Source organism: Budorcas taxicolor, chromosome 2 (assembly GCF_023091745.1).
Source record: "Budorcas taxicolor isolate Tak-1 chromosome 2, Takin1.1, whole genome shotgun sequence".
Classification (NCBI taxonomy): Eukaryota; Metazoa; Chordata; class Mammalia; order Artiodactyla; family Bovidae; genus Budorcas; species Budorcas taxicolor.
Window position 1 is genome coordinate 178,101,919 of NC_068911.1, and position 27,657 is coordinate 178,129,575.

At 57.4% G+C, this 27,657-nt stretch overlaps 1 protein-coding gene across 1 annotated transcript in view; it reads left to right on the forward strand.

Annotated features, from left to right (window-relative positions):
- Window positions 1-682: 682 nt before the first annotated feature.
- ALDH4A1 (aldehyde dehydrogenase 4 family member A1) overlaps window positions 683-27,657 on the forward strand; it is a 33,725-nt gene continuing 6,750 nt past the window's right edge. The window contains exons 1-9 of the mRNA XM_052658087.1: window positions 683-758; window positions 13,313-13,406; window positions 14,051-14,143; window positions 19,673-19,720; window positions 20,456-20,611; window positions 22,971-23,120; window positions 23,196-23,270; window positions 24,365-24,552; window positions 27,163-27,236. Coding sequence (XP_052514047.1) covers window positions 697-758; window positions 13,313-13,406; window positions 14,051-14,143; window positions 19,673-19,720; window positions 20,456-20,611; window positions 22,971-23,120; window positions 23,196-23,270; window positions 24,365-24,552; window positions 27,163-27,236 — 940 coding nt within the window. The 5' untranslated portion in view covers window positions 683-696. The remainder of the gene's footprint in view (window positions 759-13,312; window positions 13,407-14,050; window positions 14,144-19,672; window positions 19,721-20,455; window positions 20,612-22,970; window positions 23,121-23,195; window positions 23,271-24,364; window positions 24,553-27,162; window positions 27,237-27,657) is intronic.

Below are 27,657 nucleotides of genomic sequence, written 5' to 3' on the forward strand. Positions count from 1 at the left end.
AATGCCTTAGGCAACTAGGTGGCTCCGCTCCAGGTCGGGAGTGGAGGGTGGCTGCGTCCCTACCAGGAGGCTAGAGCCAGGCTGCAGCCCCCGAGGTGAGGAAGGGGGCCGGCCACGACGAGGCCCTCTGCAGGGTGTAAGAGTCTGGCAGCCCCCGGCCAAGGGCAGCGAGAGCCTCCGGGTAGGGCCTCCAGCGACACCTGACGAGCAGACCCCAATCCTTCCGCTCCGCCTCACACGTGCCCCATCCCCGCTCTTTCATTGGCTGCTTCTGCCCCTCTAATCCCGGCCTAAGCAGGTTGCAACTTAACCGCCCCTCTGATTGGTCCGGGAGCTCTCATGGCTCACTCTGATTGGTGGATGGAGCTCACGCCCTCCTGCCCCCGGCCCCCGTCGGAGGGCGACCGGGTCATACCATACAGGAGGAAAGGGGGAAACGCGTACGCTTCGGGGCTTCGCTCTTGGGCTGCTTTGCCCTGCGTCATATGATAGCGTTCTTCGTCAGGCCCTCGGGGGAGAATTCTTCTATTAGCAGGAGGCAAACACAGAGGCGTTTAGGCTGGGCCCGACTTGGAGGGCGGCCGAGGCGGCAGTTCCCCCCCCAGCCCACCGAGGTGGTGCGCTCCAGGCGGGGCGGAGCCGTCCAGTGGCTCCAAGCGGGGCCGGTCCAGCGAGCGGCCGCGCGGGGATCCCGGGATGCTGCTGCGTTCGGCCGCGCTCTGCCGCGCCCTGCTGGCCCGCCGTGGGAGGGCGGCCGGGTGAGTGAGCGCCGGGCAGGCCAAGGGGCGCCTGCTGGCCCCGGGGCCCCAGGAGTCGCTGGGCGCCCCCCCCCCCCGCCCCTGTCCCCTAACTGGGCTCCCTTCGGGCCAGACCCCCAAACTGGGCTCCACTCCCGCCCCCGCACCGGCCTCGACTCCCGTCCCCGCACCGGGCTCCCTCCGCGCCGGACCCCCGAACCGGGCTCCATCCCCGCCCCCGAACCGGGCTCCTTCCGGGCCAGACCCCCGAACCGGGCTCCACCCTCGCTCCCGAACCGGGCTCCCTCCGGGCCAGACCCCCTCCGGGTTTCCCAGAGGCTTCTCTCCGCCGGGGGTCGCTTCCTCTGATGCCGCCCGACACCCACCTCCTGCGATGTGTCCATCTCCCAAAGGTCTTTTAGCTAAGGGGTCCTGCCCACCGGCGGGTGAGGTGGGTTGGTTCGGTGCCCTCTTGGATCCCCACGGTGAGAAAGGAGCCGCTTGATCACCTCGTCTTTCTCCGGATGGATAAAGACATTTGCCTGCCGCCTGAGTACAGCCTTCTCCTCTGAGGGCACCTCTATTTTTTTTTTTTTAAAGCACGTTTCGTTTCTCTCCTCCCCACCCTTGGTTTCACGTTCAGGACCCTCCCTGGGGTTCCCTCTCTCCTCTGGACTGGCATCTCTGCTTCTCTCTTTTCTCTTTCCCCCTTTTTCAAGTTAAGTGTTGGTCGGAGAAGGCAATGGCACCCCACTCCCGTACTCTTGCCTGGAAAATCCCGTGGGCGGAGGAGCCTTGTAGGCTGCAGTCCATGGGGTCGCTAGGAGCCGGGACACGACTGAGCGACTTCACTTTCACTTTTCACTTTCATGCCCTGGAGAAGGAAATGGCAACCCACTCCAGTGTTCTTGCCTGGAGAATCCCAGGGACAGGGGAGCCTGGTGGGCTGCTGGCTATGGGGTCTCACAGAGTCGGACACGACTGAAGCGACTTAGCAGCAGCAGCAGCAGCAGCAGTTGGTCAGAAAAATGGACTCCTTTCTTCTGATAGGTGGAATGATATTTGTGGAGTACATGTAACATGCCAAACCTGTGTTGCACACTTGGCCTACGTGCCTTATTGTGACGATTCGTAAGTTACGACACATGAAGTGCTTTGAAGAGGGCCTGGTGCTATTAATCCTGATTGTCATTATCGCCCGTTTTTAAACTTCGCTGGTGGGTAGCTGCTTTCAGATGAAGCTGAGGTGTAGTGGTCCAAGTGGAGCTGCCCTGCAAACCCAGATTTGCAGACCCCTCCAGTGTGGAGTGGGATTCCTGGACCTTTGCCCTGTCAGTGACAGATGTCCTCAGACCCCTCTTCTGCACCCCGTGGGCTTGGTGGAAGAGGCAGGTAGGACACGGATCCTGCCCCAGAGGGGCTCACAGTTGGGTGAGGCTGCACTCCTGTGGACCCATGTGTCTGTCCACCTCCCTTTCAGAGCTGGGCAGCTCTGGCCCCAGTTTGAGTTTTGTTTGCCTAACCCCTAGGACTGATCAGTTGCATCTCCCCTGCTAAGCTGTGCCTCTCTCGAGTTAATCAGTGTCCCAAGGAATGGTACAGGGTGCCCTGGGCACGGATGCGTTTCAGTGCAGCTGTGTGTGCTCTGTGGGGGCGGGTGGTGGGATAGGGAAGAGGACAAGGAGGAGGACTCTTTCTCCAAACTGAGGTTGGGGGCCCTGCTCACTGCATCCTCAGTGTGGTCTCATTTGCAGGCCTTTCCCTGCATTCTGAGACCACGCCTCTCAGACCCTGATGGAAGCCACATATGTCCACGTGCTTACTGAGTATCTGCCCTGTGTACGTGGTGTGCTAAACGCTGTAGGGAGGGGTATTGCAACCTGCAAGAGTTTTCAGTTTAATGGAAGAAAGCCTTAGACATAAAAAACAAACCAAAAAGCCCTCTAATGTCTGGTATAAAAACACCTCTATTCTGGGGGAGGTGGGGGCTGGGGTGGGGTGGGCGGGTTGGACGGAAAGCTCCTAACAGCAGTAGTTATCAAGCAATCAAGTACCATAGGCCTGGCCCTGTGCAGATAAGCCCTGTATTATTACCGTTTTACCAATGGGAAACTTATCTGCCTGTTAAAAACGTTGATACTAAGGGCTACCCTAGTGGCTCAGCAGTTAAAGAATCTGCCTGCCAAAACAGGAGATTCGGGTTTGATCCCCAGGTGGGGAAGATCCCCTGGAGGAGGAAATGGCAACCCACTGTAGTATTCTTGCCCGGGAAATCCCAGGGACAGAAGGGCCTGGTGGGCTTACAGTCCATGGGGGTCGCAAAGAGTTGGACATGACTTAGCGACTAAACAGCAATAAAATTACCCTCTGTCTGACTCCAGGCTCACGCCTCCTGAGTGGAGAAAAAGCATTTTGTAACCAGGTCTGCTGGCTCAGGTTACCTCTTTTGGATATAGCAGCTGGCTTGATGCCCCAAGACAGGGTTTCCCAACCTCAGCAGTATTAACGTTTGAGTCTGATAATCCTTTGTCGTGGGGGCTGCCTGTGTATTGTAGAATGTTTAGCAGAATCCCTGGCGTCTACTCCGTAGATGGCATAGCATCCCTCAGTCATGACAACAAGAAGTCTCCAGGCATTGCCAAATGTCACCTCGGGGGCACAGGCGCTCCTGGTTGAGAACCGTGGTTCTAGAATAGTTTTGGTGTTTGGCCACTTGTTTAATTATTTGACAGAAAGGAAATGGCAGTCCACTCCAGGACTATTGCCTGGAAAATCCCATGGACAGAGGAGCCTGGTAGGCTGCATTCCATGGGGTTGCAAAGAGTTGGACACGACTGAGCGACTTCACTTTCTTTCTTAGCATATACCTGTGGCATGCCATGTCTGCATTTATGGGGAAGCAGTTTTAGCACATTTTTAGTGATAACTCTCAGTGCCTACACATGAAATTCTAGTGCTGACAGAAACCATCTCTTGGGAACCTGGGATGGGTGATGTTCTGCAGTGCTTCCCTTTTTGCCTGGAGTGCCAGGAATCTCAACCAACTTTTAAACATACTTCTTTTTTTTGGAAGTGATTTGTTCAGTCGCCTAGTTATGTCCGACTCTTTGCAACCCCATGGACTGCAGCATGCCAGGCTTCCCTGTCCTTTGCTATCTCCTGGACGTCAGACTCTCACGTCCATTGAGTCAGTGATGCCATCCAACCGTCTCATCCTCTGTTGCCCCCTTCTCCTCCTGCCTTCAGTCTCTCCCAGCATCAGGGTCTTTTCCAATGTGTCAGCTCCTCGCATCAGGCAGCCAAAGTATTGGAGCTTCAGCTTCAGCATCAGTCCTTCCAATGAATATTCAGGACTGATTTCCTTTACGATTGACTGGTTTGATCTCCTTGCTGTCCAAGGGGCTTTTGAAGTGGTGGTCAATTATCCTTGTTATTTTACAGTATTTGTTTATTTATTGGGCTGCGTTGGGTCTCCGCTCCCTCACGCGGGATCTTTCTCTGCCGCACAGGGACTCTCTAGCTGCGGTGTGCTAGCTGAGTTGCTCTGTGGCGTGTGGGATCTTAGTTCCCTGACCAGGCGTTGAAACTTTGACCCCTAGATTGCAAGGCAGATTCTTAACCACTGGACCACCAGGGAAGTCCCTGAATGCACCCTTGACTGTGCATTTTCTTTGTATTTAATTAGTATGAGTCCACTGTACAAAGTACAGATAAAGAAAAGAGAAAGGTGACGGAGGTCACCCGGCAGCTTGCCACACAGAGGTGACCACGCTGTCACTTTGACGACTAGCCTTTTCACGGCCCAGGAATATATATGCTTTAGAAAAATGACATAAAAATGGGCTCCTCTGCAGATGCTTTTTTGTAGCTTGCTTTTTCAGTTGAGACTGACCTCCCTTATTATATGTCCCCAGGCCCTAGAACTGTGACTGGCACCTGGTCAGCCCTCAGCAAACATTTGGTGAATGAAAGAATGATCATGTGATTCCTCCCTGTCAACAGAAATTTATCATAACCAGTCTGGGAGAGGATCACAGTGAACAGCTGGCCTTTACGGAGGGGCCAGGGATGGTCACTCAGGGCTGCCGTTTGCCTTTTATGGGGGTGATTTCACTTAGCGCCTCAGCAGCCTGTGCTGTAGGTGTCACGCGTCGTCACTCAGTCGTGTCCACCTCGCTGTGGCCCCGTGGGCTGCAGCCCGCCAGGCTTCTCTGCCTGTGGGGATTCTCCAGGCAAGAATGCTGGAGTGGGTTGCCGTGCCCCCCGCCAGGGGATTTTCCCAACCCAGGGATCGAACCCAGGTCTCCCGAATTGGCAGGCAGGTTCTTTACCGACTGAGCCACCGGGAAAGCCCCATGGATTACGTGTTACTGTCCCCATTTCACAGACTGAACAACTGAGGCCTGTAGCAGTTAAGGAGATCTTGTCCAAGGTCTTGAGCTAGTAAACACCAGAGCTCCCAACTGACTGCCTTTCTCTCTGCCTTTTCTCTTCTTTCATTAATTTTGTCTTGGGCATCCTCTGCAAAATCTTTGTTGTTTGTTTTTCCTAAATCTTTTGCTTCTGGTTTTGGCTGTGCTGGGTCTTTGTTGTGGCACTCTGGCTTTTTCTAGTTGTGGTACTCAGGCTTAGTTGCCCTCTGCCATGTGGGCTCTTAGTTCCCTGACCAGAGATGGAACCCACGTCCGCTGAATTAGAAGGCGAGTTCTTAACCACTGGACCACTAGGGAAGTCTCTGCAAATTCTCTTTGGAAACAGCCAAGATACATATTTATACTTGTATATACGTTTGATAAATAAAAGAATTAAACTGGGCACCTAGGAAACTTAGAGTGTTAATATTTGTCCCTTATATACTCTTTTATCAGACCTCACTGGGTGCCGGGGTCCAGAGGTGACTCCAGCCTGGCCCTCCGACATTAGGGGGCTTGTGAGCTGGAGTTCACCTGCAGGAATCCTGGTGACTTTGGCTGCCTTTCAGCCTCTCTGCCTGTCTTGTCTTCCTAACATCAAAACCACCTAGGGCTTGTCCCAGCCCGCCTGATGCTGTTCTGGCCAGGAGCCTGGGACGTCCCACTGCCCCCTGGCCATACTCTGCCCTTTCATTTCTCAAGCACTGCCCAGGTCAGTGCTTCCTGCCTGAGTGTCCTCCTCCGGTGAAGCCGCGCTCACCCAGCACTTGTGGCCCTGCTGTCCTTTGGCCCAGTGCCCTGCCTGTGAGACGGGAGTGATCCTATTGATAGCCGTGTTGCACCAGGCTCAAAGGACGTGGGTTTGAGCACACTCTGGAAGATAGTGAAGGACAGGGAAGCCTGGCGTGCTGCAGCCCACGGGGTCACAGAGAGTTGGATGTGACTTAGCACCTGAACAGCAACAACAGAGCCCGAGGGTTAGAGGTGAAGTGGCAGACGGCTTGCTGGGGGCCTGGGACCCAGAGTGTTTTCTGTGACTACACTGAGTAAAGGAATAAGTAGAACCTCCAGTGATCGGAATGCTTGCTTCTAAACTTGTGAAAATCCCCACTCAGGCCGCAGTCAGCACCGGCACTCAGGCCTGGGGGAGACCTGGCTTCTGGTGCCCTGCAGCTGGCTCGGCACACAGCTGGTGCTCAGCAGTTGCTGTTGGAGTGGCCCATCGGACAGCCCGGGGTGGGTCCTGGCTCCACCTGCTAGCTGCTGTGTGGCCCTGGGCAGGTTCCTTGACCTCTCTGTGCTGCCTCTTGTCCTCATGTAGAAAAGAAAGATTAACAGTAGCTACCTTGAAAATGGTCCTAGAGAGTAAATGAATTCGTATGCTAAACCCACTTTGAAGAGTGGCCGGCACTGGGACTTTCCTGGGTGGGGAACTAAGATCCTACATGCTGCTTGGCACAGCCGAAAAAACTGGCCAGCACCAAGAAAACTTGTGTAGCTTCAAGCATTATTTCCATCTCCTCACCTACCAGCAGGCATCGCTACGGATCGAAAGCCCTGGGCTGAGATGGCAGGGCTGATAGGCGCCCGTGTGACCTTGGTCAAGGTCACTCCCCACCTCGGGGCGGCCTCTTTGCTGAAGGGAGAAGAGAGGAGGAACCCGTCCCATCAGCTGGCTGAGGGGTTCTGAGATACTCCACGTTGTTGTCGTCCTGGACTCTCTCAGTCCTGTCTGACTCTTTTGTGACCCCGTGGACTGCAGTGACCCCAGGCTCCTCAGTCCATGGGATTCTCCGGGCCAGAATAATGGAGTGGGTTGCCATGCCCTCCTCCAGGGGATCTTCCCAACCCAGGGGATCGAACCCAGGTCTCCTGCACTGCAGGCAGATTCTTTACCATCTGAGCCACCAGGGAAGCCCAAGAATACTGGAGTGGGTGATCTTCCCAAAGCAGGAATCAAAGCTGCATTGCAGGTGGAGGAATCTTTGCCACCGACCCACCAGGGAAGCCCTCCAGGCGCTTCTGCCAGAGCGCGTCTCCCAAGGAGGAGCCCCGGGCTCAGGCCGTGCGCCTGAGCTGTGGCCACGAGCCGTTACTCTCTGAACCTCAGCTTCCTGCCCCCACCCTGTCTGTCAGATGGATGTAGTAATAGTTTGCAGGGTAACATATTTGTAGGGTAATCACTTAGCACCACACGAGGCATGCCATAAATGCTTCAGAAAAGTTCCTTGAAGTTTTCCAGGGCAGCTTATCCTGAGCTTCAGGCGCGGCTCTGCACTTTCTCTCAGCTCTCCTCCACCCCCAGCCCCTTATCTCAGCGATTAGGAGGATTGGTCTTATCAGGTCTCAGATAACAGCTGAAAAGCCCAGAAGCTGAAGGAAGGAAGGGCGATTTCCTTTCTAGTCCTCTGCTTGGCCTTGGCTGCCCCCACGCCAGCTCCTGGGGGCCTGCCTCCAGGAGTCTGCTCCTGGGGGCCTGGTGCCCAGCTGTGTGCTTGTTGTTTTCAAGGTGTTCCTTGGATGCTCGCTGTGGTCTGGGCGCTGTGGGAACACAGTCCGAGCTGTGTGATGAGGGCTGTCGGCTGTGAGGTGATCTGATAGGGGCCCCATCCAGGTTGGGCAAGGCTAGTGTCCCCTGCAGAGGGGGTGAGGGAAGGGGCGGGAAGGCCAGAATGGCAGGATTGCTGCTGACAGTGTGGGAGGGGGGTAGGGGGGATGGGAAACAAGCCTGGAGGCCTCAGTAAGGATTCTGATTCTTTATTGTAGAAGAAACTAGAAGCCACTGGGTAGTTCTGAGCTGAGCACTTACTTACCCTTTATCTCTCTGTGTTGATGATGATTTCATGTTAAAACTATGGAAACGTAGCTGCTCCCTTTTCAGCTCCTGCCCTGGGTGGGACACGGGCTGGTTGGGCTTCCCGTGGTGGCTCAGCTGGTAAAGAATCCGCCTGCAATGTATGCGGGAGACCTGGGTTCGATCCCTGGGTTGGCAAGATCCCTTGGAGAAGGGAAAGGCTACCCACTCCAGTATTCTTGCCTGGAGAATCTGGGGTCGCAAAGAGTCGGACACACTGAGCGACTCTGGCTTTCACAGCCTTTTTTCACCTTGTGAGCTTCTGCCCTGGGTGGGCCATGGGGCTGTTTATTCCAGTGGTTTCAAGAGGAGCTTGGAGTCAGTGGAGCCGGAGTGGCTACTGCAGTCGTGCGGGCGGAAGCCCGTGGTGCCTTGGACCAGGGTGGAGGCCTGGGGGCGGCCTGGGAGCCCAGGCCCCTCCGCTTCCCATCAGTTTTCCCCTTGTACATTTCAGAGCTCAGCATTCCCCGTTGCAGGAGATGTTTTGGTCTTGCAGCCTTTTTAGCTCAGATCCTAAAAGGATGGGTGGGTCATCCCGTGCAGAGGGTGGGTCGTGGTAGCTGGGGTCTCAGGACCCAGGCCGTGAAGTCACCAGGTGAGAAGCGGCACGCCAGGTGGTTAGGGGAAACTGAGTCAAATCCTGACTCTGCCTTCCGTTTCTTTCCTGAAGCGGGAGGGCTGAGAGCTGCTCTGAGAAGGTCGGGATGGACTCACCTTTGCATCCCAGAGCCAGGCACCTGCCAGGTGTGGTGAACACGTGGGTGGGTGAGACCTTTGACCTCATCTGAGCTATCTCTGCCTTCTTGACTTGTGGGCAAGATGTATGCTGACTGCATGAATGAATGAGTAAGTGAGGGACACAGTCTTGCCGGGAATGGCCTTGCAGATCCTTATAAAAGCCCCGGGTCCTACAAGCACTTCATTCTGCCTTCCCCTGAGCCAGTGGGAGGGAGCTCACGCTATCTGGAAGGGCCCACGAGCCAAGGGGCAAAAAAAGGCTTGTCAGGCATTCCTAGATTATTTTTGGTTCTTAGTTGACTCAGGCTCTGAGGCTGATCTTTGAACTAGTGTCTGTTCCCTACGTTACATTCAGACGGATGGACAGTCCAGCAGACAGGGGGGCCAGGGCCTGGGCACTTTCCAAACAGCCAGCCAGCCCTGTGGGCATATGATCCTGAGGTCACAGTGGCCCTCTGCGGGGAGGGCTTGCCCTGCTTCTGATGTTGTCTGAGGTGGGAGAGCGGGGAGGGAACCACACTGGTAGCTGCTACCTTTCGAGCTTCTGTCCCGGGTGGGACCCAGGGCTGCATTTATTCCAGCAGTGTTTGTTGAGCCCCTGGACTCCTTGGGAGTGTCTGGGAACCAGTTTGCCTTAGAAAGCCTGGCCTGGTGGAGTAGACATTCTGGAAGACCTTTGCAGTTTCTTAGGAGAACCTAAGAGCAGGAAGAGTAAGCAGGGCTTGTCATCCTCCCAGTGACCCTGCAGGGAACATGGGGTCACCCATTCTTCAGATGAGAAAACAGAGGCCTGCGCCGTTTTTCCAGTGTAGTATGGTGACGTAGTGAGGTCTCCAGCAGGTGTAGGGGTTCGTCCAGGATGTCTGCTTCCGGCAGAGCCTGTGCTTTTCGCACCCGCCAGGCCCTGGGCTCCAGAGAGGGCTGGGGCGGCCCACCTCCTGGTGCCCGGTCCAGCGTGTGGTGGTGCTCTCCTGGCTTGAGGGGGACGAGGCGGTGGCTGAGTCGCTGCTTTGCGGCGGTTCACTGCTGCTGCTGAGAGCCCGGTGGCTCAGCTGGTGAAGAATCTCCTGCAGTGCAGGAGACCCTGGTTCGATTCCTGGGTCGGGAATATGCCCTGGAGAAGGGCAAGGCTGCCCACTCCAGTATTCTGGCCTGGAGAATCCCGTGGACTGTACAGTCTGTGGGGTCACAGAGGGTCGGCTGAGCGACTTTCACTTTCGCTGCTGCTGCTGAGTGCCTGGGGGCAGTAAGGGATCTGCCTGCAGTTCAGAGGACCTCGGTTCAGTCCCTGGGTCGGGAAGATCCCCTGGAGAAGGGAACCCTGCCCACTCCAGTATTCCGGCCTGGAGAATCCCATGGACAGAGGAGCCTGACAGGCTACAGTCCACGGGGTCACAAAGAGTCAGACACAGCTGAGTGACTTACACACTCACACTGCTACTAAGGCCCAGAGAGAGGCGTCTGGAGCCTTCCAGTTGGTGGAGGGTGGGGAAGGGGGAAGACACTGCCCTCCTCTTTCCTGCCAGGGTGTTGAGACCTGTGGCTGCTGGAGTTCTCCAGCCTCTCCAGTCTCCCCCACGCAGCAGCGGGTCTTCCTTCATTGAGCAGACCTGTGGCTCTGCACTGGTCTCTCTTCAGATCTGCAGGGTGACCCCAGGAGGCGGAGGTCCCCCTGTGACGCCGAGGACGTGGGCACCAGGCCGCACAGCTCACCAGAGGCGCAGATGGCCCCACATCGCGTTTCTTCCTGTGTTTGGGGCAGGGTGGGGCCTGAGGAATGCGCGCTTCCTTGGGTGTGGTGGGTGCAGCTGGGGCTCACAGGGAGGAGAGGGAGGAGAAAGCCCCAGGGCTCATGGGAGGGGGGTCGGCCGTGTCCCGCCCCCGCCCCTGCCTCCAACCTACACTGCACAGGCCCCTTCCTGCTCTTCCTGACGTGTCCTCCCTGCTCTGGGCCTTTGTCTTTGCTCTTCCCCCTGCCTGGAACACTCTTCCCAGCGCTTCTCAGACCTCCTCCAGGTCGCCGGCAGAGGTCACCTCCTCCCTGAGGCCCTCCGTGACCATCCCAGCTGAAGTGGCCCCGCCCTCCTCCTTCCTTAGTTATTTTCTTGTCCTTTCCGTCTCGGGCTTCCCTGGTGGCTCAGACTGTAAAGAATCTGCCCACAACGCAGGAGACCTGGGTTTGATCCCTGGATCTAGAAGATCCCCTGGAGAAGGGCATGGCTGCCCCCTCCAGTGTTCTTGCCTGAAGAACCCCATGGACAGAGGAGCCTGGCCGGCTGCAGTCCCCGGGGTCACACGCAGTCGGGCGCGGCTGAGCGGCTGACACTTTCGCTTTTTCAGTCGCAGTGGTGTTTCTTCTTTCTTTAAATTTTTATTATTACTTTGGCTGCACCCCGAGGCGGCACGTGGAGTCTTGGTTCCCCAGCCCCGGACTGAAGCCGTGTCCTCTGCCGTGGGAGCTAAGAGTCTTAGCCACTAGACCGCCAGCGAAGCCCGAGTGTCCCCTTCTTGCCCGTGTCCCGCACTGGAGGCTGGCTGCGGTCAGAGGGTCGCTGTCTTGGTCACTGCTGTCCCTCCAGACGAGCAAGCTGCCTCGCAGCCTGGTGGGGTCAGCAGCGACCTGCGCGTACAGCCCAGTGTGACGTCCTTCCTGTAGGCCTCCAGGCCGGGTGTCTGAGCCCCGGAGCCCTTCTCAGTGACTGTTTGGTTCTCTCACGTGTAAGCCCTCAGCCTCAGACGCCCTCCCGAGGAGGGTGATGAGGTGGGCGGGCCAGCCTGCTTCAGACTGCCCAGCAGAGGTCTCCGTGCCCCCCACCCCCAATACCAGGCAGCGCCCGCTTGCCCAGGGAGGAGCTGCTGCCTCTCACCCCACCATGGAGTTGCTGCACCTGCTGACTATTGCCAGCCCCCACGTCCTTATCCCTCCCCAGATCAGCTGCGGTCACCCCGGTCCTGCAGCGGGCTCCCCTCACACCCCAGCCCTGGAGGCCTGTGGTCCCTGCGGTGTGCGTGAAGGGGAGCCGACTGGCCCGCCTGCAGGCGTGTTCCTCTCGGGCCCTGCCCGTGGGGCGCTGACCGGAGGGAGACAGAGCTGGGCATTTCTTGATCTTGGCCTTGAACGAGTCCTTTTCCGTTTAGGACCTAAATTACCGTATTTCTGTCATAGGCCGCCGGTGAGGCCCTTCCGGTGCCACCATGAGTTTATCAAATCTGACGTTCCCTGTGTGTCCTCGAGGGCCTTTTTCATCACTCTTGTCCTCATTTACAGCTGGGGAAACAGGCCTGGAGGGGAAGGCCTACTGCTGAGGTTCCTCCATCTCTGGAATGATGGACTCTTTTTGGAAAAATTTAAGGCTGCATTTATTAACAAGTTTTTTCATTTAAGTGTGTGTTATTTTGTATAACGTTTTATATATGTATTTTTTCATTCAAGTGTGTTATATAAAATAGTATTTTTTATATACCATTTTCACCAATATAAGATTATATATATATATGTATACATTCTTTAATATTCTTTTCCATTATGATTTACCAGAGGATACTAAATATAGTTTCCCGTGCCATACAGTAGGACCTTGTTTATCCATTCTGTAGGTAATAACCTGGACTTACCTGGTGGCTCAGTGGTAGAGAATCCACCTGCCTCTGTAGGAGATGCTAGGTCGATCCCTGGGTGGGGAAGACCCCCTGGAGGAGGAAATGGCACCCCACTCCAGTATTCTTGTCTGGAAAACTCCATGGCTAGAGGAGGCTGGTGAGCTGCTGTCCACGGGGTCACAAAGCGTCGGACGCAACTGGACAAGGGAGCACGCACGCGCGCGCACGCAGCAGCTTCCACCTGCTAACCCCAGCCTCCCCTTCAGCCCTCCCCCAGCCCCCTGTCCTCCGTCCATGAATGGGGTGACCAACCCACCTTGGGGCCCCCAAACACATTAGGGACGGCACCACTGGTGGTCACTGATCAGTGAGGTCATGGGGTCAAGAGTGAGTAGGGTCTCCAGACTTGGCATTCAGTCCCCAGGAATGCCCACAGCAGCCCTCCCCGTGGCTGCGAGCCAAGCTCAGGGCACCCCTCCGAGTTCACGGCCCTCCCCTCGGGTGTTCTTGCCCACCTGGAGCTCTCGTCCTTGTGCCAAGGAGCTCTCGGCTGGTTCCCATCCGGATGAGACGGAGGTGTGGGACGTGCTGACTTTTCTGCTTAGAGAAAGGAGTAGCTTGGGTCTGTTTGGGAGAAAGTCCGCCTTGTGGGGAAATAGAGGGAGACTGAGCCTGCTCTACGGGAAAAACACTCAGGCGTGGTTCTGCACCTGTGGATTGCAGCTTCAAGCAACCGTGTGAGTCTCTGTGGTGGTTCTCATTTAGGAGATGGAAGCATAGGCTCAGAGGAGGCAGGTCAGATGTCTGAGGACGCGGTAGCAGGACCTGGGCTTGAACTTTGGTTTTGGACTCCAAGGCCGGTTCTATAATGGGTTTGCATTTCAAGGTTCTGGGCCAGCCCAGGTCCTCCTGAAGGAGATGGGGGTGCTGGGGCTGGCGCTGCTGACCTGCGTGCCTCTGTTCCCTGCCAGGCTGTGTTGGAAGCATGTCTCCTCCGTCCAGGTGGCCAATGAGCCCGTGCTGGCGTTCACGCGGGGCAGTCCCGAGCGAGATGCACTGCAGAAGGTAATGGGGGGCAATGAGGGGCACCCAGTAGTGCCTGGAGGGCCTGGTGGAGACAGCCTTCAGCAGCTCACACGAGACCTGTCCACGCCAGCAGTCACCCTCCCCCTCGTGCCCCTGCCCCCAGCCCTGGGAGCACCCGGGAATCAGCTGAGCTGTGCACTGGGGACGGGGGTACCTGGGAGCGGCAGGGTGGCCGCCTGGGCCTCTTTGGGGTCCCAGGTCAGAGGTCATGAGTCTGCAGATAGTTTGTGCTTGAAAACATCCTCCAGGGAATCCCCTGGACTATGATTAGGATGTGCTTTCACTGCTGAAGGTGTGGGTTCCTTCCCTGGTTGGGTAAGATCCCACCAGCCACAGGTCACAGCCAAAAAATTTCTCCCATTAACTGCCGGGGGTTTTAAAATTGTGAGATTTCATGTAAATTTCAGACCCAGTTTTTAAAATCTCCTCCCTAATGGGAGGAGCTGGCAACACCAGCCTTGGCTTCTTGCAGGCAGAGGGTAACAGGCCGATCCGGAGGACGTGTCTCTGCCCCCGGACCCCCCTCCCTTCTCTCCGGGGCCACTCTGCAGGCCCTGCCTTGGGGTTTCGGTAGGCAGCAGGACGGAAGGAAGGGCTCTCATGGCCTCTTGTCCTCTCCCCAGGCCCTGAAGGAGCTGAAGGGCCGGACGGAGGCCATCCCGTGCGTGGTGGGGGACGAGGAGGTCTGGACCTCAGACGTGCGGTACCAGGCATCGGTAAGTCCAGTTGGGCCCGCGGGGCTCGGCCGCTCCCCAGAATCCTGGGGCGTGTAAACGCGCCTTGGGGGTTCTGCCTCCAAAGGGGCTTCGAGTCCACCGTGGGCTTTTGAATTCCGTGGACCAGTGGAAAACTTCCAAAGGCAACCTTGGGGGACTCTCATAAAAGGTGCCGGCATTACGCCTGCCACAGGGATGTTAGAAATAGCAAGTGCCCCCAGCTTCACCTTTGCCTACAAAGCTGACCCCCTAACCACCTAGAGAGCAGGAAGCAAGGGTACAGTCAGAGTCAAAGCAGATCCTGCCCTTCACAGGCGCACGCCACTCTCTCTACATGACAGACACATGCCCCTCTCTGCACAAAAGACACACGCCCCTCTCTGCACAACACACACTACTCTATACACAACAGACACACACACAACTCTATACACAACAGGCACACGCTGCTCTATACACAACAGGCACACGCTGCTCTATACACAACAGACACACGCTATACACAACAGACACACGCTACTCTATACACAACAGACACGCTGCTCTATACACAACAGACACACGCTGCTCTATACACAACAGACACGCTGCTCTATACACAGCAGACACACGCTATACACAACAGGCACACGCTGCTCTATACACAACAGACACACGCTATACACAACAGGCACACACTACTCTATACACAACAGACACGCTGCTCTATACACAACAGGCACACACTACTCTATACACAACAGACACACGCTGCTCTATACACAACAGGCACACGCTATACACAACAGGCACACACTACTCTATACACAACAGACACACGCTACTCTATACACAACATGCACACGCTGCTCTATACACAACAGGCACACACTACTCTATACACAACAGACACACGCTGCTCTATACACAACAGGCACACACTACTCTATACACAACAGACACGCTGCTCTATACACAACAGGCACACGCTATACACAACAGGCACACACTACTCTATACACAACAGACACACGCTACTCTATACACAGCAGACACAGGCTGCTCTATACACAACACACTCTATACACAAAAGACACACAACTCTATACACAACATACACGCTACTCTATACACAACAGACACGCTGCTCTATACACAACAGACACACTGCTCTATACACAACAGACACATGCTACTCTATACACAACACACTCTATACACAAAAGACACACAACTCTATACACAACAGACACGCTGCTCTATACACAACAGACACGCTGCTCTATACACAACAGACACGCTGCTCTATACACAACAGGCACACACTACTCTATACACAACAGGCACACGCTACTCTATACACAACAGACACGCTGCTCTATACACAACAGGCACACGCTACTCTATACACAACAGACACGCTGCTCTATACACAACAGACACGCTGCTCTATACACAACAGACACACGCTACTCTATACACAACACACTCTATACACAAAAGACACACAACTCTATACACAACATACACGCTACTCTATACACAACAGACACGCTGCTCTATACACAACAGACACACTGCTCTATACACAACAGGCACACAGTACTCTATACACAACAGACACGCTGCTCTATACACAACAGACACGCTGCTCTATACACAACAGACACGCTGCTCTATACACAACAAGCACACAGTACTCTATACACAACAGACACGCTGCTCTATACACAACAGACACGCTGCTCTATACACAACAGACACGCTGCTCTATACACAACAGGCACACGCTACTCTGTACACAACAGGCACACACTATACACAACAGACACACGCTACTCTATACACAACAGGCACACACTATACACAACAGACACGCTACTCTATACACAACAGGCACACACTATACACAGCAGACACAGGCTGCTCTATACACAACACTACACAAAAGACACACAACTCTATACACAACAGACACGCTGCTCTATACACAACAGACACACTGCTCTATACACAACAGGCACACACTACTCTATACACAACAGGCACACACTATACACAACAGACACACGCTACTCTATACACAACAGGCACACACTATACACAACAGACACACGCTACTCTATACACAACAGGCACACACTATACACAACAGACACGCTGCTCTATACACAACAGGCACACACTACTCTATACACAACAGACACGCTGCTCTATACACAACAGGCACACACTACTCTATACACAACAGGCACACGCTACTCTATACACAACAGACACACTACTCTATACACAGAAGACACACACTACTCTATACACAACAGACACAGGCTGCTCTGTACACAACACACTCTATACACAACGGACACACGTTACTATATATACAACAGGTAAGCAACAAGGATTCACTGTATAACATGAAATAATATTCAGTATCTTGTAATGAACTGTAATGGAAAATAATCTGAAAATGTATATATATGGTTATATATATGTTTAACTGAATCACTGCTATACACCTGAAACAGTATACTTGAATAAAAAAGAAGATAATTCTTCAAAAGAAAGGCAGTCACCAAACCCCTGCTCTGTTTTGGGAACCAGTGGTCTAGCTGACCATGAGCTCAGCGGAGGTGAGCTCCCTGGGTGCGGCTAAGTGTCGCCTCCTCCTAGAAGCCCTCCTGGTGCAGCCCAGGCTCCGTCCACAGGCACACCTGTGAGGCCCTGTCCCCTGTGCGCAAGCTCCTCGTGCAGTCCCTGCCACTCCCCTTGGAGGCTGGAAGAGCAGGAGGTCAGCCGCCCATTTTACAGATCAGGAGAGGCTCAGAGGCGTCAGTGACCACCGTGGGGTGGCACCGTTAGGCATGGGACAGGGGTGAGGGATCCAGGTTCCCCAGAACCATATCTCCTTGGTTGGACTCACTTTTTATTAAACTTTTTGGCCGTGCCTGTACAGCATGCGGGATCTTCTTTCCCCAGCCAGGGCTCAAGCCCATGTCCCCTGCGGTGGAAGCGCAGTCTCTTATCCAGTGGGCTGCCATCGGAGCCCCTTGATTTTGATTCGTGTGAGTTCATTCGCGCCCTGACTGTTTCTAAGGGACTTTAGAAGCAGCGTGCTAGTTAACATATGGCAGCAAGATAGTCTTCTTGCTCTGACCAGCTGGCCACAAAATTGTGAGGCCTTGGGCACTTGCTGGAGACGGCCGCAAACTTACTTTTAGGCCTCCTGGTTCGCAGGGAAGAGGAGACCGCACCACTGACCCTAGCCAGAATGTTCCTGAGATACATCTCACCTGTGTAGTTGGAGGAACACAGCCATTCCTGGGGCTGGGCCCGGAGAGAAAGTTCTCCCGGAGGAGCCAGAAGGACGCAGTGATGTGACGAGCAGCGTCCCCACGAGCGTCCTTATCTCCTGCACAGATGTTCCATGGGGCTGCTTCTCGCCCACTGGCGTCTGGGCACATCATCAAAGCCCGTCGCCCAAGGATGCCCACAGGTCACTCTGCAGGCCCCACATCCACTGCCAGGCTGGGCTTTCCATCTGGAGCTCCGGCTGCAAGTCGGCCACTGGGAGCTTCGTTTCTGAAACCTAAAGACAGGGCCATTTCATGTATAAATCCGAACGTCCAGCTTCTGTTGGCAGAAGGAAGGTGTGGCCACACGAGCGGCCCCCTGTGAGCCCCCGTGCGGGGCCGGCCGCCAGCGCCCCCGGTCCCCACTGCCCTCAGCCCCCTCCGCTCAGCCCTCTCGCCTCTCTGGCCCGTGCAGGCCTCTCGGAGCCGCGGCCGGTGCCGCAGCGGGTCTGCGTGTCCCTCCTGCGCCCTCCTTCAGCCTTCCTCTCAGTGGGGAACACGCAATAGGACAGCCTGCTCTCCCTAACGAGTCCCTGGTTGATGGTTAGGAAATAGCATCCACACTTGTGCCCGCAACTGTCTGTCTGTTTAAGGGTGAGAGTGACATTCCCTGGGGGCAGCTGGGATCTTGCCCAGGATTCATGGCTGAATGGAGGTCTGTGTTCACCTAGGGCTGAACCCCTGGGTCGACTTCAGCTGCAGGCAGAGGCCCCATTCCATCCTTTTTTATCCCGTGTCACGGCAGGGACAATTTTAGCCCAGAAAGGCTTAAAGCAAATAGCCAGCTTGGCTGCGCACAAAAGCGGGATGTGTGTTTGTGTGAGCCACGTGTATCTGTGTTCTGACGTTAGGGATGCACGTGGAGTTTCCAGCTTCGTGCAGTGCAGCCAGTTGGAAAGTAAGTGCCATGTAAATGAAGTGATTTACTCCTTGGCATTATTAGTGAGAAACCTGTTAAAAGTTGGAAAACAGTTTCCAAAAGGGTGACTTTAGTTGTTTCTAGGGGGGGTACTTATGGGGCTTCCCTGATGGCTCAGATTAGGTAAAGAATCTGCCTGCAGGGCAAAAGACCCAGATTCCATCCCTGGGGTGGGAAGATCCCCTGGGGAAGGGAACGGCTGCCCACTCCAGGGTTCTTGCCTGGAGAACTCCATGGACAGAGGAGCCTGGTGGGCTGTAGTCCAAGGGGTCACAAAGAGTCAGGAGGTACTTATAAATCATGATAATAAAACCCATCCACCCATCCACCCATCCATCCATCCAAGCACCCTCGGCCCCACACCTAGGGGGCCTGGGTGCGGGGACACAGTGATGAACAGATGGCTCTGCCCTCGTGGAGCCGACCTTGGGGAGAGTGAGGTGGGTGTACATGTCAGCGAAGAAACAAACGAGAGATATCCAGATCTGAGAGGAGCTGTGGAAAGCGCAGGTTGTGGGTTGGAGATGTGAAGGCCACTTACGGTGGGGTGGTCCACGGGCCTCTCTGAGGTGGCATCTTGAGTTGAACCGCAGGGATGAGGATGGGCTGGGGACTCGCTGCCAGCCTAGGGGTCACAGGTGCAGAATCAAGAGGAGGCTGGGGAGCTGCGGAGCAGGGAGGAAGCCGGTGGGGCTGGAACATCCGGTGCGGTTCTCGTTGGCTGCGGATCAGAGCCTCTTCCAAGAGCCCGGGGAACGAACCACTGGAGAGGGTGAAGGAGGGTGAGAAAAGGCCCACGGCTCATTAGAATGCTTCCTGATTTTAGTCTGGCGGAGGGGTTAAGAATGTGGGCTTGGCAGAAGTGAGTTCAGACAGAGATGTTTGGAGGGCCAGGTGCCCGTGGGCAGCCAGGGAGCTGGGATGGGAAGGTGGGTGGGGGGCTATGATGAGGAGTCTGCAGCAGGTGGGTGTCCAGGGAGGCCAGGGAAGGTCTTGTGCAGGACGCCACGGGAACACTTGGAACAAAGCCCTGAGGATTCCACATGAGGCTCAGTGGACATCCGAGGGGTGTGTGTGGGGGGTGGTCTGCCCAAATCAATGAGCTCCTCATTTGCCCCCACGCAACTGGAGAAGACCTCCTGGGGGCTGGAGCGGGGAAAGCGGGTCTGTGGAGGACTCTGGCCTGGCAGGCGAGCTCTGAGCCCGGCTCCGTCCCCACCCGCCCGGGGAGGGCTCCTCCCTCGTGGACAGCAGCCTCACTCTGCTGTCTTCTTGCAGCCCTTCAACCATGGACACAAGGTGGCCAAGTTCTGCTACGCAGACAAGGTGAGTCCCTGGCGACCTGCCTGGTGAGTCGGCCTCCACTGCCATGGGGTGGAGGTCAGTTACTGCTTCCCTCTCGGGCCGTGGTTGGGGCTGTGGGGGCTGGCACTGAGGGTGTCCCTGGGCAGGTGTCTTTGCCCAGGCCAGGTGTGCCAGGGCTCACGTGGGCCTAATGAGAGCTGCCTGGGCCAGGGCTGGGGCATGCCCTGACTGGGGGAAGCGATTCTGGAAGGCTGAGCCCGGGAAATGGGAGGCATCGTTGAGAGAATGAGGAGCAGAGATCTGGCATCAGGGAAGGTCAGCGAGAAGGCGCGGGGTCAAGGCGCTGGCGTCACGTGCCGATGAGGGCAGTTGGCAGCTGGGGTGCCAGCCACAGGGGTCTGTCTCTGGCCGCAGTTCTGGCCCGACAAGGACAAGGTCAGGTCCTGACGTCGTGGGCTGCAGGCCCTGAACAGCGAGTTTGGGAGTTCTGGGCTCCAGGAGCCGGGGGAGGCCACGAGGGGAAATGGAGTGAGACCTTGGCATGTGGACCCACCTGGCAGGCCCCTCGGGCCCCTCCTGACGGGAGCGGGGCAGGCTCCGAGCCTGGGGCAGCCCAGCTGGCTGTGGGACCCAGCGTCTGCCACTGTCGGGGGAAGGAGGCAGGGGTCCTCCCTGGGTGGACAGGGACCTCCAGATCGCTCCTCTGGGACTCTTCCTGCCGCAGGGGGAGGCCCCCAACCTCTCCCTCTTCATCAGGCCCTGCTCCACAGAGCCATCGGGGCCGCCTTGGCCGCCAGGAAGGAGTGGGACCTGAAGCCTGTGGCAGACCGGGCGCAAGTCTTCCTGAAGGCAGCCGACCTGCTGAGCGGGCCGCGCAGGGCCGAGGTCCTGGCCAAGACCATGGTGGGGCAGGTGAGGTGCCCATGGCGCAGTGGGGGCTGTGGGGGTCACACCTCGTCCAGTTCTGCAGACATCACCAGGACCCACCAGGCCTAGGAGAGAGGACAGTTCAGTTTAGTTCAGTCGCTCAGTCGTGTCCAACTCTTTGCGACCCCATGGAGCACGCCAGGCTCCCTGTCCATCAGCAACTCCCAGAGCTTGCTCAAAACTCATGTCCATTGAGTCGGTGATGCCATCCAACTTATCTCGTCCTCTGTTGTCCCCTTCTCCTCCTGCCTTCAATTTTCCCAGCATCAGGTTCTTTTCCAGTGAGTCAGTTCTTCACAGCAAGTGCCCAGAGTATTGGAGTTTTAGCTTTAGCATCAGTCCTTCCAATGAACACCCGGGACTGATCTCCTTTAGGATGGACTGGTTGGATCTCTTTGTAGTCCAAGGGACTCTCAAGAGTCTTCTTCAACACCACAGTTCAAAAGCATCAATTCTTCTGCGCTCAGCTTTCTTTATGGTCCAACTCTCACATCCATACATGACTACAGGAAAAACCATAGCCTTGACAGACCCATATATATTATAGGCCAGGTGACTCGAAGTACGCTTGCATGCCCTCCTCTGTAAGCAGTCCCTCGCGTCCGTCTGTCCCTGCCCTGGGCCAGGCCCTTGTTGTGCTTTGCCTGGACTGACAGTAGCCCTGCGCGGTCCTCCAGACTCTGTCAGGCCCCGCAGGGCTCACAGCAGTCTCTGTGACACCCCCAGCAGGTCACTCCAGGCGTATGAACCACCGAGCTCTCGCTGTCTGGCTGCAAGTCATGTCCCAAGTCCTGATCCCGGCCCCCAGGGCCCTTCCATCCCCACCTCTGTCCAGCTGGCTAGCTGCTGTGCCCTTCCCTGCAGGCCATCCCGCCCACGATGTCACCAGTCTGGACCTAGCCAGGCTCCTGGACACCACAGACGTCCTGACCCCAGTCTCTGGCCCAGGTCCCCCGGCTGGAATGTTCCCTGTCTTCTCTGCCCTGTGAACTTTTTTTTATTTTATTTTATTTTTCATTGGCTGTGCTGGGTCTTTGTTGCCGTGTGAGCTTCTTCTCCAGTTGCAGCAATCGGGGGCTACTCTCCACTTGTGGGATGCAGGCTCCCCATTGCAGTGGCTTCTCTTGTTCTGCACAGGCTCTAGGGCCACAGCCCAGTAGTTGGGGTGCCCGGGCTCCAGAGGACAGGCTCAGGCATCGTGGTTCACGGGCTTAGTTGCTCCGAGGCGTGTGGGATCTTCCCAGACCAGGGCTCAAACCTGTGTTTCCCGCATTGGCAGGCGGATTCTTTATCACTGAGCCACCAAGGAATCATCCCCTACTTTGTGAACTCTTTAACTTTCAAGGTCTAGCCCAGGCACCTCCTCTGTGAGACTTCTGGGACCTCACCAGTCCAAAAGGACTGGTCCCACTTTTGTGCCCCTCCTGACATGCTCTTCCTTCCTTAGTTACAGCTCAGGTCGCATTGGGGTGTGGTGATGACTTCATAAGTGTTTGCGGCACCTTTGCAGAGATCTTCCCTGTAGCTCAGATGGTAAAGAATCTGCCTGCAATGCAAAGCTTTTTGGGCTTAGCAATCACACGTTAGTGTTTTCTGTCTTTCTTCCTGGGTCTTGCTCTGTGTCTGCGTGGAGTCACGGAAGCTCCTAATTAGCGCTTTTGGAGTGAGAGCTTATTGGGCTGGCAGGTAGCACTCAGAGCAGGGAAGGAGCCGAGGGAGAGGGTTCATTTCACAGTAAGGATCTTGGCTCCGCCCACGGCTCAGGCTGCGCCCACGTCCCGCCCACAGCCCCGCCCGGTTGCCAGCCTGTAGCGAGAGCGCCCTCTGCTGCACAGAGGTGCTACGACACCCCCCACCTGCCCAGTGTCTCCCGATTGAGCCGAGCCCCCCGGGGTGGATCTTGGGTCTCCAGAGGGTCCCAGCTGAGCCACGCCTGGGCAGGAAGAGGCACACACACTCCAGGACCAAAGGAAGATGCCTCTTTATTTGACCTAAGACTCAGAAGCTCGTAGGACGCACGGTGGCTGCGCGGAGCAGGGGGCAAATGGGCAGGCGCATAGAAGCAGGCAGGAGGTTTCCTTTCCCCCGCGGGGCGTCCGGGGCAGGGCGAGCAGCCGCCAGCGACCGCGTGTGCAGGGATGGGCTGCGGATCCCAGAGAGCCCGGCTCCGGCCGCCCAGAGGCCTTTCCCCACGGCTGATGTTTGCAGTCCTCAGGTCCCCTGGTTCTTTCTCCCAAACACACGTGCGCATCATGGGACTGCGGCCACAGGCTCCAGCGTCGGGAGAGGGCTCTCGGAGGCAGGTCCTTCACCACTGACCCCCTGGGGCCCTCCCGCCTGGCAGGGGAAGACGGTGATCCAGGCGGAGATCGACGCTGGGGCTGAACTCATCGACTTCTTCCGCTTCAACGCCAAGTTTGCCGTGGAGCTGGAAGGCGAGCAGCCCCTCAGCGTGCCGCCCAGCACCAACAGTGTGCTGTACCGGGGACTGGAGGTACCGCCCGGGGGTGGCACGGGCGGGGAGCCGTGGGAAGTCCTGGGCCTGGCCTCACCGCCTCTTCTTCCCCAGGGCTTCGTGGCGGCCATCTCCCCCTTCAACTTCACTGCGATCGGCGGCAACCTGGCAGGGACTCCAGCCTTGATGGTGAGATGTGGACAATGGGCTGGGGGGTGGCAGGACCCAGTCATCGCTTCCCCCTCAACAGTCAGGAGGCCACGTCTGCGCCCTGGGGCCCCGCCCTTGTGGGGAGACACACAAAGTGGAGGCGGCTGGCCACCGTGGAGAGGCTTCTGGGGTCAGAGGCTGATCTGGGTCCCCATGTTGCCCCACTGTCCCTGGGTGACCCCAGGCAAGCCCCTGCCCTCCTCTGAGGCCGTTTCCTCATCTGCGAGATAGAAATAACAGAAAAGCTTACGTTACAGGGTTGGGGAGAGCAAGTGAGACCGTGTTATGACTTGTCTTAACACCAGGCAGGTCTGGCCCAGTGCAGGGTCAGTGCTGTGCAGGGGTTGCTAATGATGGTGATTACAGCTCGCCTTTGAATGCTTGCTCTGTGCCCGTGACTTACTTGTCAGGGTTGCATGGCTAACAGATGATGAAACGGGTGGAGGTTTGGGCTTGGTCTGTCTTGGTGGTCGTGGAGTCAGAGGGGCCACTGCTGTGGTCAGGGTGCCGGTGGCCGTGAGCTCCCGTGAGTTGGCGGGGGAGCCCTCCCACCACCTCGGGGGGCCTGGGTCACCCAGGGAACAGCGGGAGGAGGGCTGAGTGGTCGGGGCGGCTGGGAGATCTGGGAGGTGCTTGCGCACGGGCCCGTCTTCGTGCGTCTGTGCTCAGACGTGCACACACCCGGTGCCCACGTGCCCTCCTCCAGAACACGTGTGGACAGAGCCCTGTGCGCGCTGGCCCAGCCTCGCCCCATGGGCGCCGGCGACTTGGAAACACCCAGAACAGACCTGCCCGAGGGGTGCTGGCAGGACCAGTTGGCACGGACTCCTGGAGGAAGGGAGCCTCGGCCAGAGCATGGGAGCAGACAGGGCAGGGCGCCAGCTCATTCTCGAGGACTTTGAGGGCCCAGTGCCCAGCACCTGGGGGACTGGGGCCGGGGAGGGGGCATCCTGGCCTGCACGGGGACCTGCCTGGTGGCTGCAGCTGAGGGATGGCTGTACCTTGGGGTAGGGTGGGGTCGGGGCTGCTGGCCTCCCTCGGCCTTGTGAGTCATCACTGTCCCTCCCGGACAGGGCAACGTGGTCCTGTGGAAGCCCAGCGACACCGCCATGCTGGCCAGCCATGCCGTCTACCGCACCCTCAGGGAGGCCGGGCTGCCCCCCAACATCATCCAGTTTGTGCCAGCTGACGGGCCCACCTTCGGGGACGCTGTCACCAGCTCAGAGCACCTGTGTGGCATCAACTTCACGGGCAGTGTGCCGTAAGTCCCCGAGGAGGGCTGGGCAGGGTAGCCTGGGGATGCTCCCCAGGCCTCCCAACCTCTGTCTGAGAACCGGGGCTGTGAACTCAGGGGCCAGGCACTGACTGTGTCCCGCTTCCTCGCTAAGTGGCCCTTGGGTGAGCCCCTTCACCTCTCTGAGCCTCCGTATGTGCTGATTCCTACCTTGCAGAGTCATTGTGAGGGTCAGACTAGTTAGTGGACAGGAAAGAGTGTCACAGGCCAGAAGCAGCCTACAGGTATTTGGCGATACGGATTTTGATGCCACCTCTGTCGCTAGAAAGGACAAAGGGGAGCTTGGAATGAATTGGAGGAGAAGTCAGGAAGGCTTCTTGGAGGAGGTGGCGTCTAAGCAGAGGAGTGGGCCAGGCGGAGGTGGAGGAGAGCAGGAGAATGCACGTGCAGAGGCATAAGGCTGACGCTCTTGTGCTCTGGGAGGTGGATGCGGTCCCCTGAGGCTGGAGTGAGCAGCTTGGGGCTGAGGGTCGGAGGGTGGGGGCGGCACGTGGTTTGGTCACGGCTGTGTTTTCGTGCACTCAGCTGATGTTTACTGAGCCCTGTGCTTGCCGGGCTTTGCTGATGCTAAGGCTGGGCAGTGAACGCGTGGACGGTCAGGTCCTGCCTCTTGGGGTGGTTTTTGTTTGGTCGTGACTGCACTGGGTCTTAGTTGAGGCATGTGGGATCTAGTCTGCCTGGCCAGGGATCAAGCCCGGGTCTCTTGCATTGGGAGTGTGGAGTCTCAACCACTGGACCGTCAGGGAAGTGCCTCTTGAGGGATTAGGCTTGTGACTGTAGGGCCCGTGAAGGTGTTTGGACTTCATCCTGAGGACGGTAGGAGCCGTGGGAGGTTACCTGCAGGGCCGTGAAAGCGACAGTGTCCGTCGCTCTGTCGTGTCCGTCTCTTTGCAACCCCTTGGACTGTGGCCCACTAGGCTCCTTGTCCTTGGAACTCTCCAGGCAAGAATGCTGGAGCAGGTTGCCATTTCCTTCTCCAGGGGATCTTCCCGACCCGGGGATGGAACCTAGGTCTCCCACACTGCAGGCAGGTTCTTTAGAGGGAGTGGCTTAATCGACCAGACCTCTGTTTCAAGCAGAGCCCGGCTGGTCGCTCTCCAGCGGGACCTGGCCAGCGGCCCTGTGCTCTTTGATTCCTGATGGAGATGGACGGCCGTGCACCACCGGGGTAGTTTCATGTGAAAATCCAGATGGGGCCCCACTTATGGACCCGGTCCCCCGGGGCCTGCATTTCCATGTGGCACTGCTGGCCGGGGCGGGTGGGTGGTCTCTGGTTCCCCGCCGTCCCGACAGGCCCTGGGCCTCCGCGTGTTTGGACAGCCTCAGCCCCTCTGGGGCCTGCGTGTGCAGCCTCTGACTTAGATGATGGCTCTGGCTGCCCTGAGCACAAGTCTCTTGCGGCTGGGAGCAGGATTCAGGTTAGGAGGATCCGGAGGGGAGAGTGGATGCCTGAACCCGGGTGGAGGTGGGAGCCGGGAGAGATGGGCTGAGGAGGGAGCCGGGAGACTCGATCGCCCGTCTGTGGGAACATCCAGGCTCGAGGCTAGAGGTGGCATTGTTCACCAAGGTGGGCTCCCCAGATGGCTGGGCACCCGGGAGCCTAGGGAAGGAGATGGGCCAGAAGCTGGTCGCCTTGAGTTTGAGGTCCCCGTGGATCGTCTGGGCGGAGAGGTCGGGGTCTCTCTCTGGGCCTCCCAGGTGCCCTGGGTTCACCCGCGGTGGCTTCTCGCCCTCTCCGCTGACCTCAGGGTCCCACCCGCCCTGTCCAAGGTTTGCCGGGTGGCGACGGCCGCGTTAGAATTGCTGAGGAGGGCGGTTTTCCAAAAGGCCCTCTCCACCAGCCACGGGCCTCACGGGTCCCTGCCTATTAGCGGGTGGAGCAGGCCTGGTCCCATTTGCCATGCTCTGGTGAGCAGCAGGCTCCAAGGTAGGAAAGTCATAAATTAGCATCAGCTACTGTGTTGCCAGCTCCCTGGTGATTAGCATTTTTATTGTTTTGTGGTGCTGAGGTTGGTCACACTCGGAGCCCCGGGAGGAGGCAGGGGCCTGAGCTGCCTCTCCCAGGACCCTGCCCGGTCCCAGGCCCGGGTGTGGGCTCGAGGCGCTCCTCGCAGACCCCGGTGGTGTGTGTGCCCCGTCAGGCACCCGTGGCATGCCTGGCACTGTCCTTAGCACTTGACTCACACCAGAGCCGTCCCAAAACGGCCCCACCAGGCGAAATTGTTCTTGCCCGATTCCAGGTGTGGCATGAACTTGAGGCCCAGAGAGGTTAAGCGTTGGGCACAAGATCACACAGCTGGTGCACCCGGGTCGGGACAGGAGCCCCCATCCCCTGGCCTGGGAGCGGGGCCCCTCTCTGCACTGCCTTGCTGCCAAACTTCCCCTTGCCGCCTCCTCGTAGGCCCTGCGTGCAGCCCAGGGCCAGCTGCCACCTCCACCACCGCCACCCCTGCCAGCCTCCAGCGGGGCTGCTGAGCCTGTGCCCCGCCCACTGGTCGGGCGGGCGGGAGCAGGCCCCTCACATGCTCAGGTGCCCAAGCCCGGCGCCCTGATCCGTGCCCTGTCCTCTGCTTTCAGCACTTTCAAGCACCTGTGGAAGCAGGTGGCCCAGAACCTGGACCGATTCCGAACCTTCCCCCGCCTGGCTGGAGGTAAGGGCCCCCCTCCCCAGCTGTGGCCGTCGTGGGAGAGGAGGAGCTGAGGGGCTCTGCAGGCGGCCTGGGAATCCAGCCTGGAGCCCCCGCCCTGGCAGGCCCAGGGGTTGTTCAGAGCGCTTCCGGCTCAGAGCACGCATTTCTCATCCATCCTCATGCAGCAAGGAAATTGCTGTTTGTGCAGAGGCGCTTTTTGGGGGTGGGGATGCAAGGGCGATGAGAGCCAGGGACCCAGCCACCACCAGCTGCTGTTCCAGCCGCGGGAGGCGAGCGGTAAACAGCTGGGTAAATGACGCCGTGGGCTGAGAAGGGCCGTGGCTCATGAAAGGAAGGCAAAGAGGTGACGAGCAGGGCCGCCCAGAGGCCGGGTGTGGTGGGCGACTGTGACCCCAGGGTGGGGAGCCTCTTCAAGGAGGGA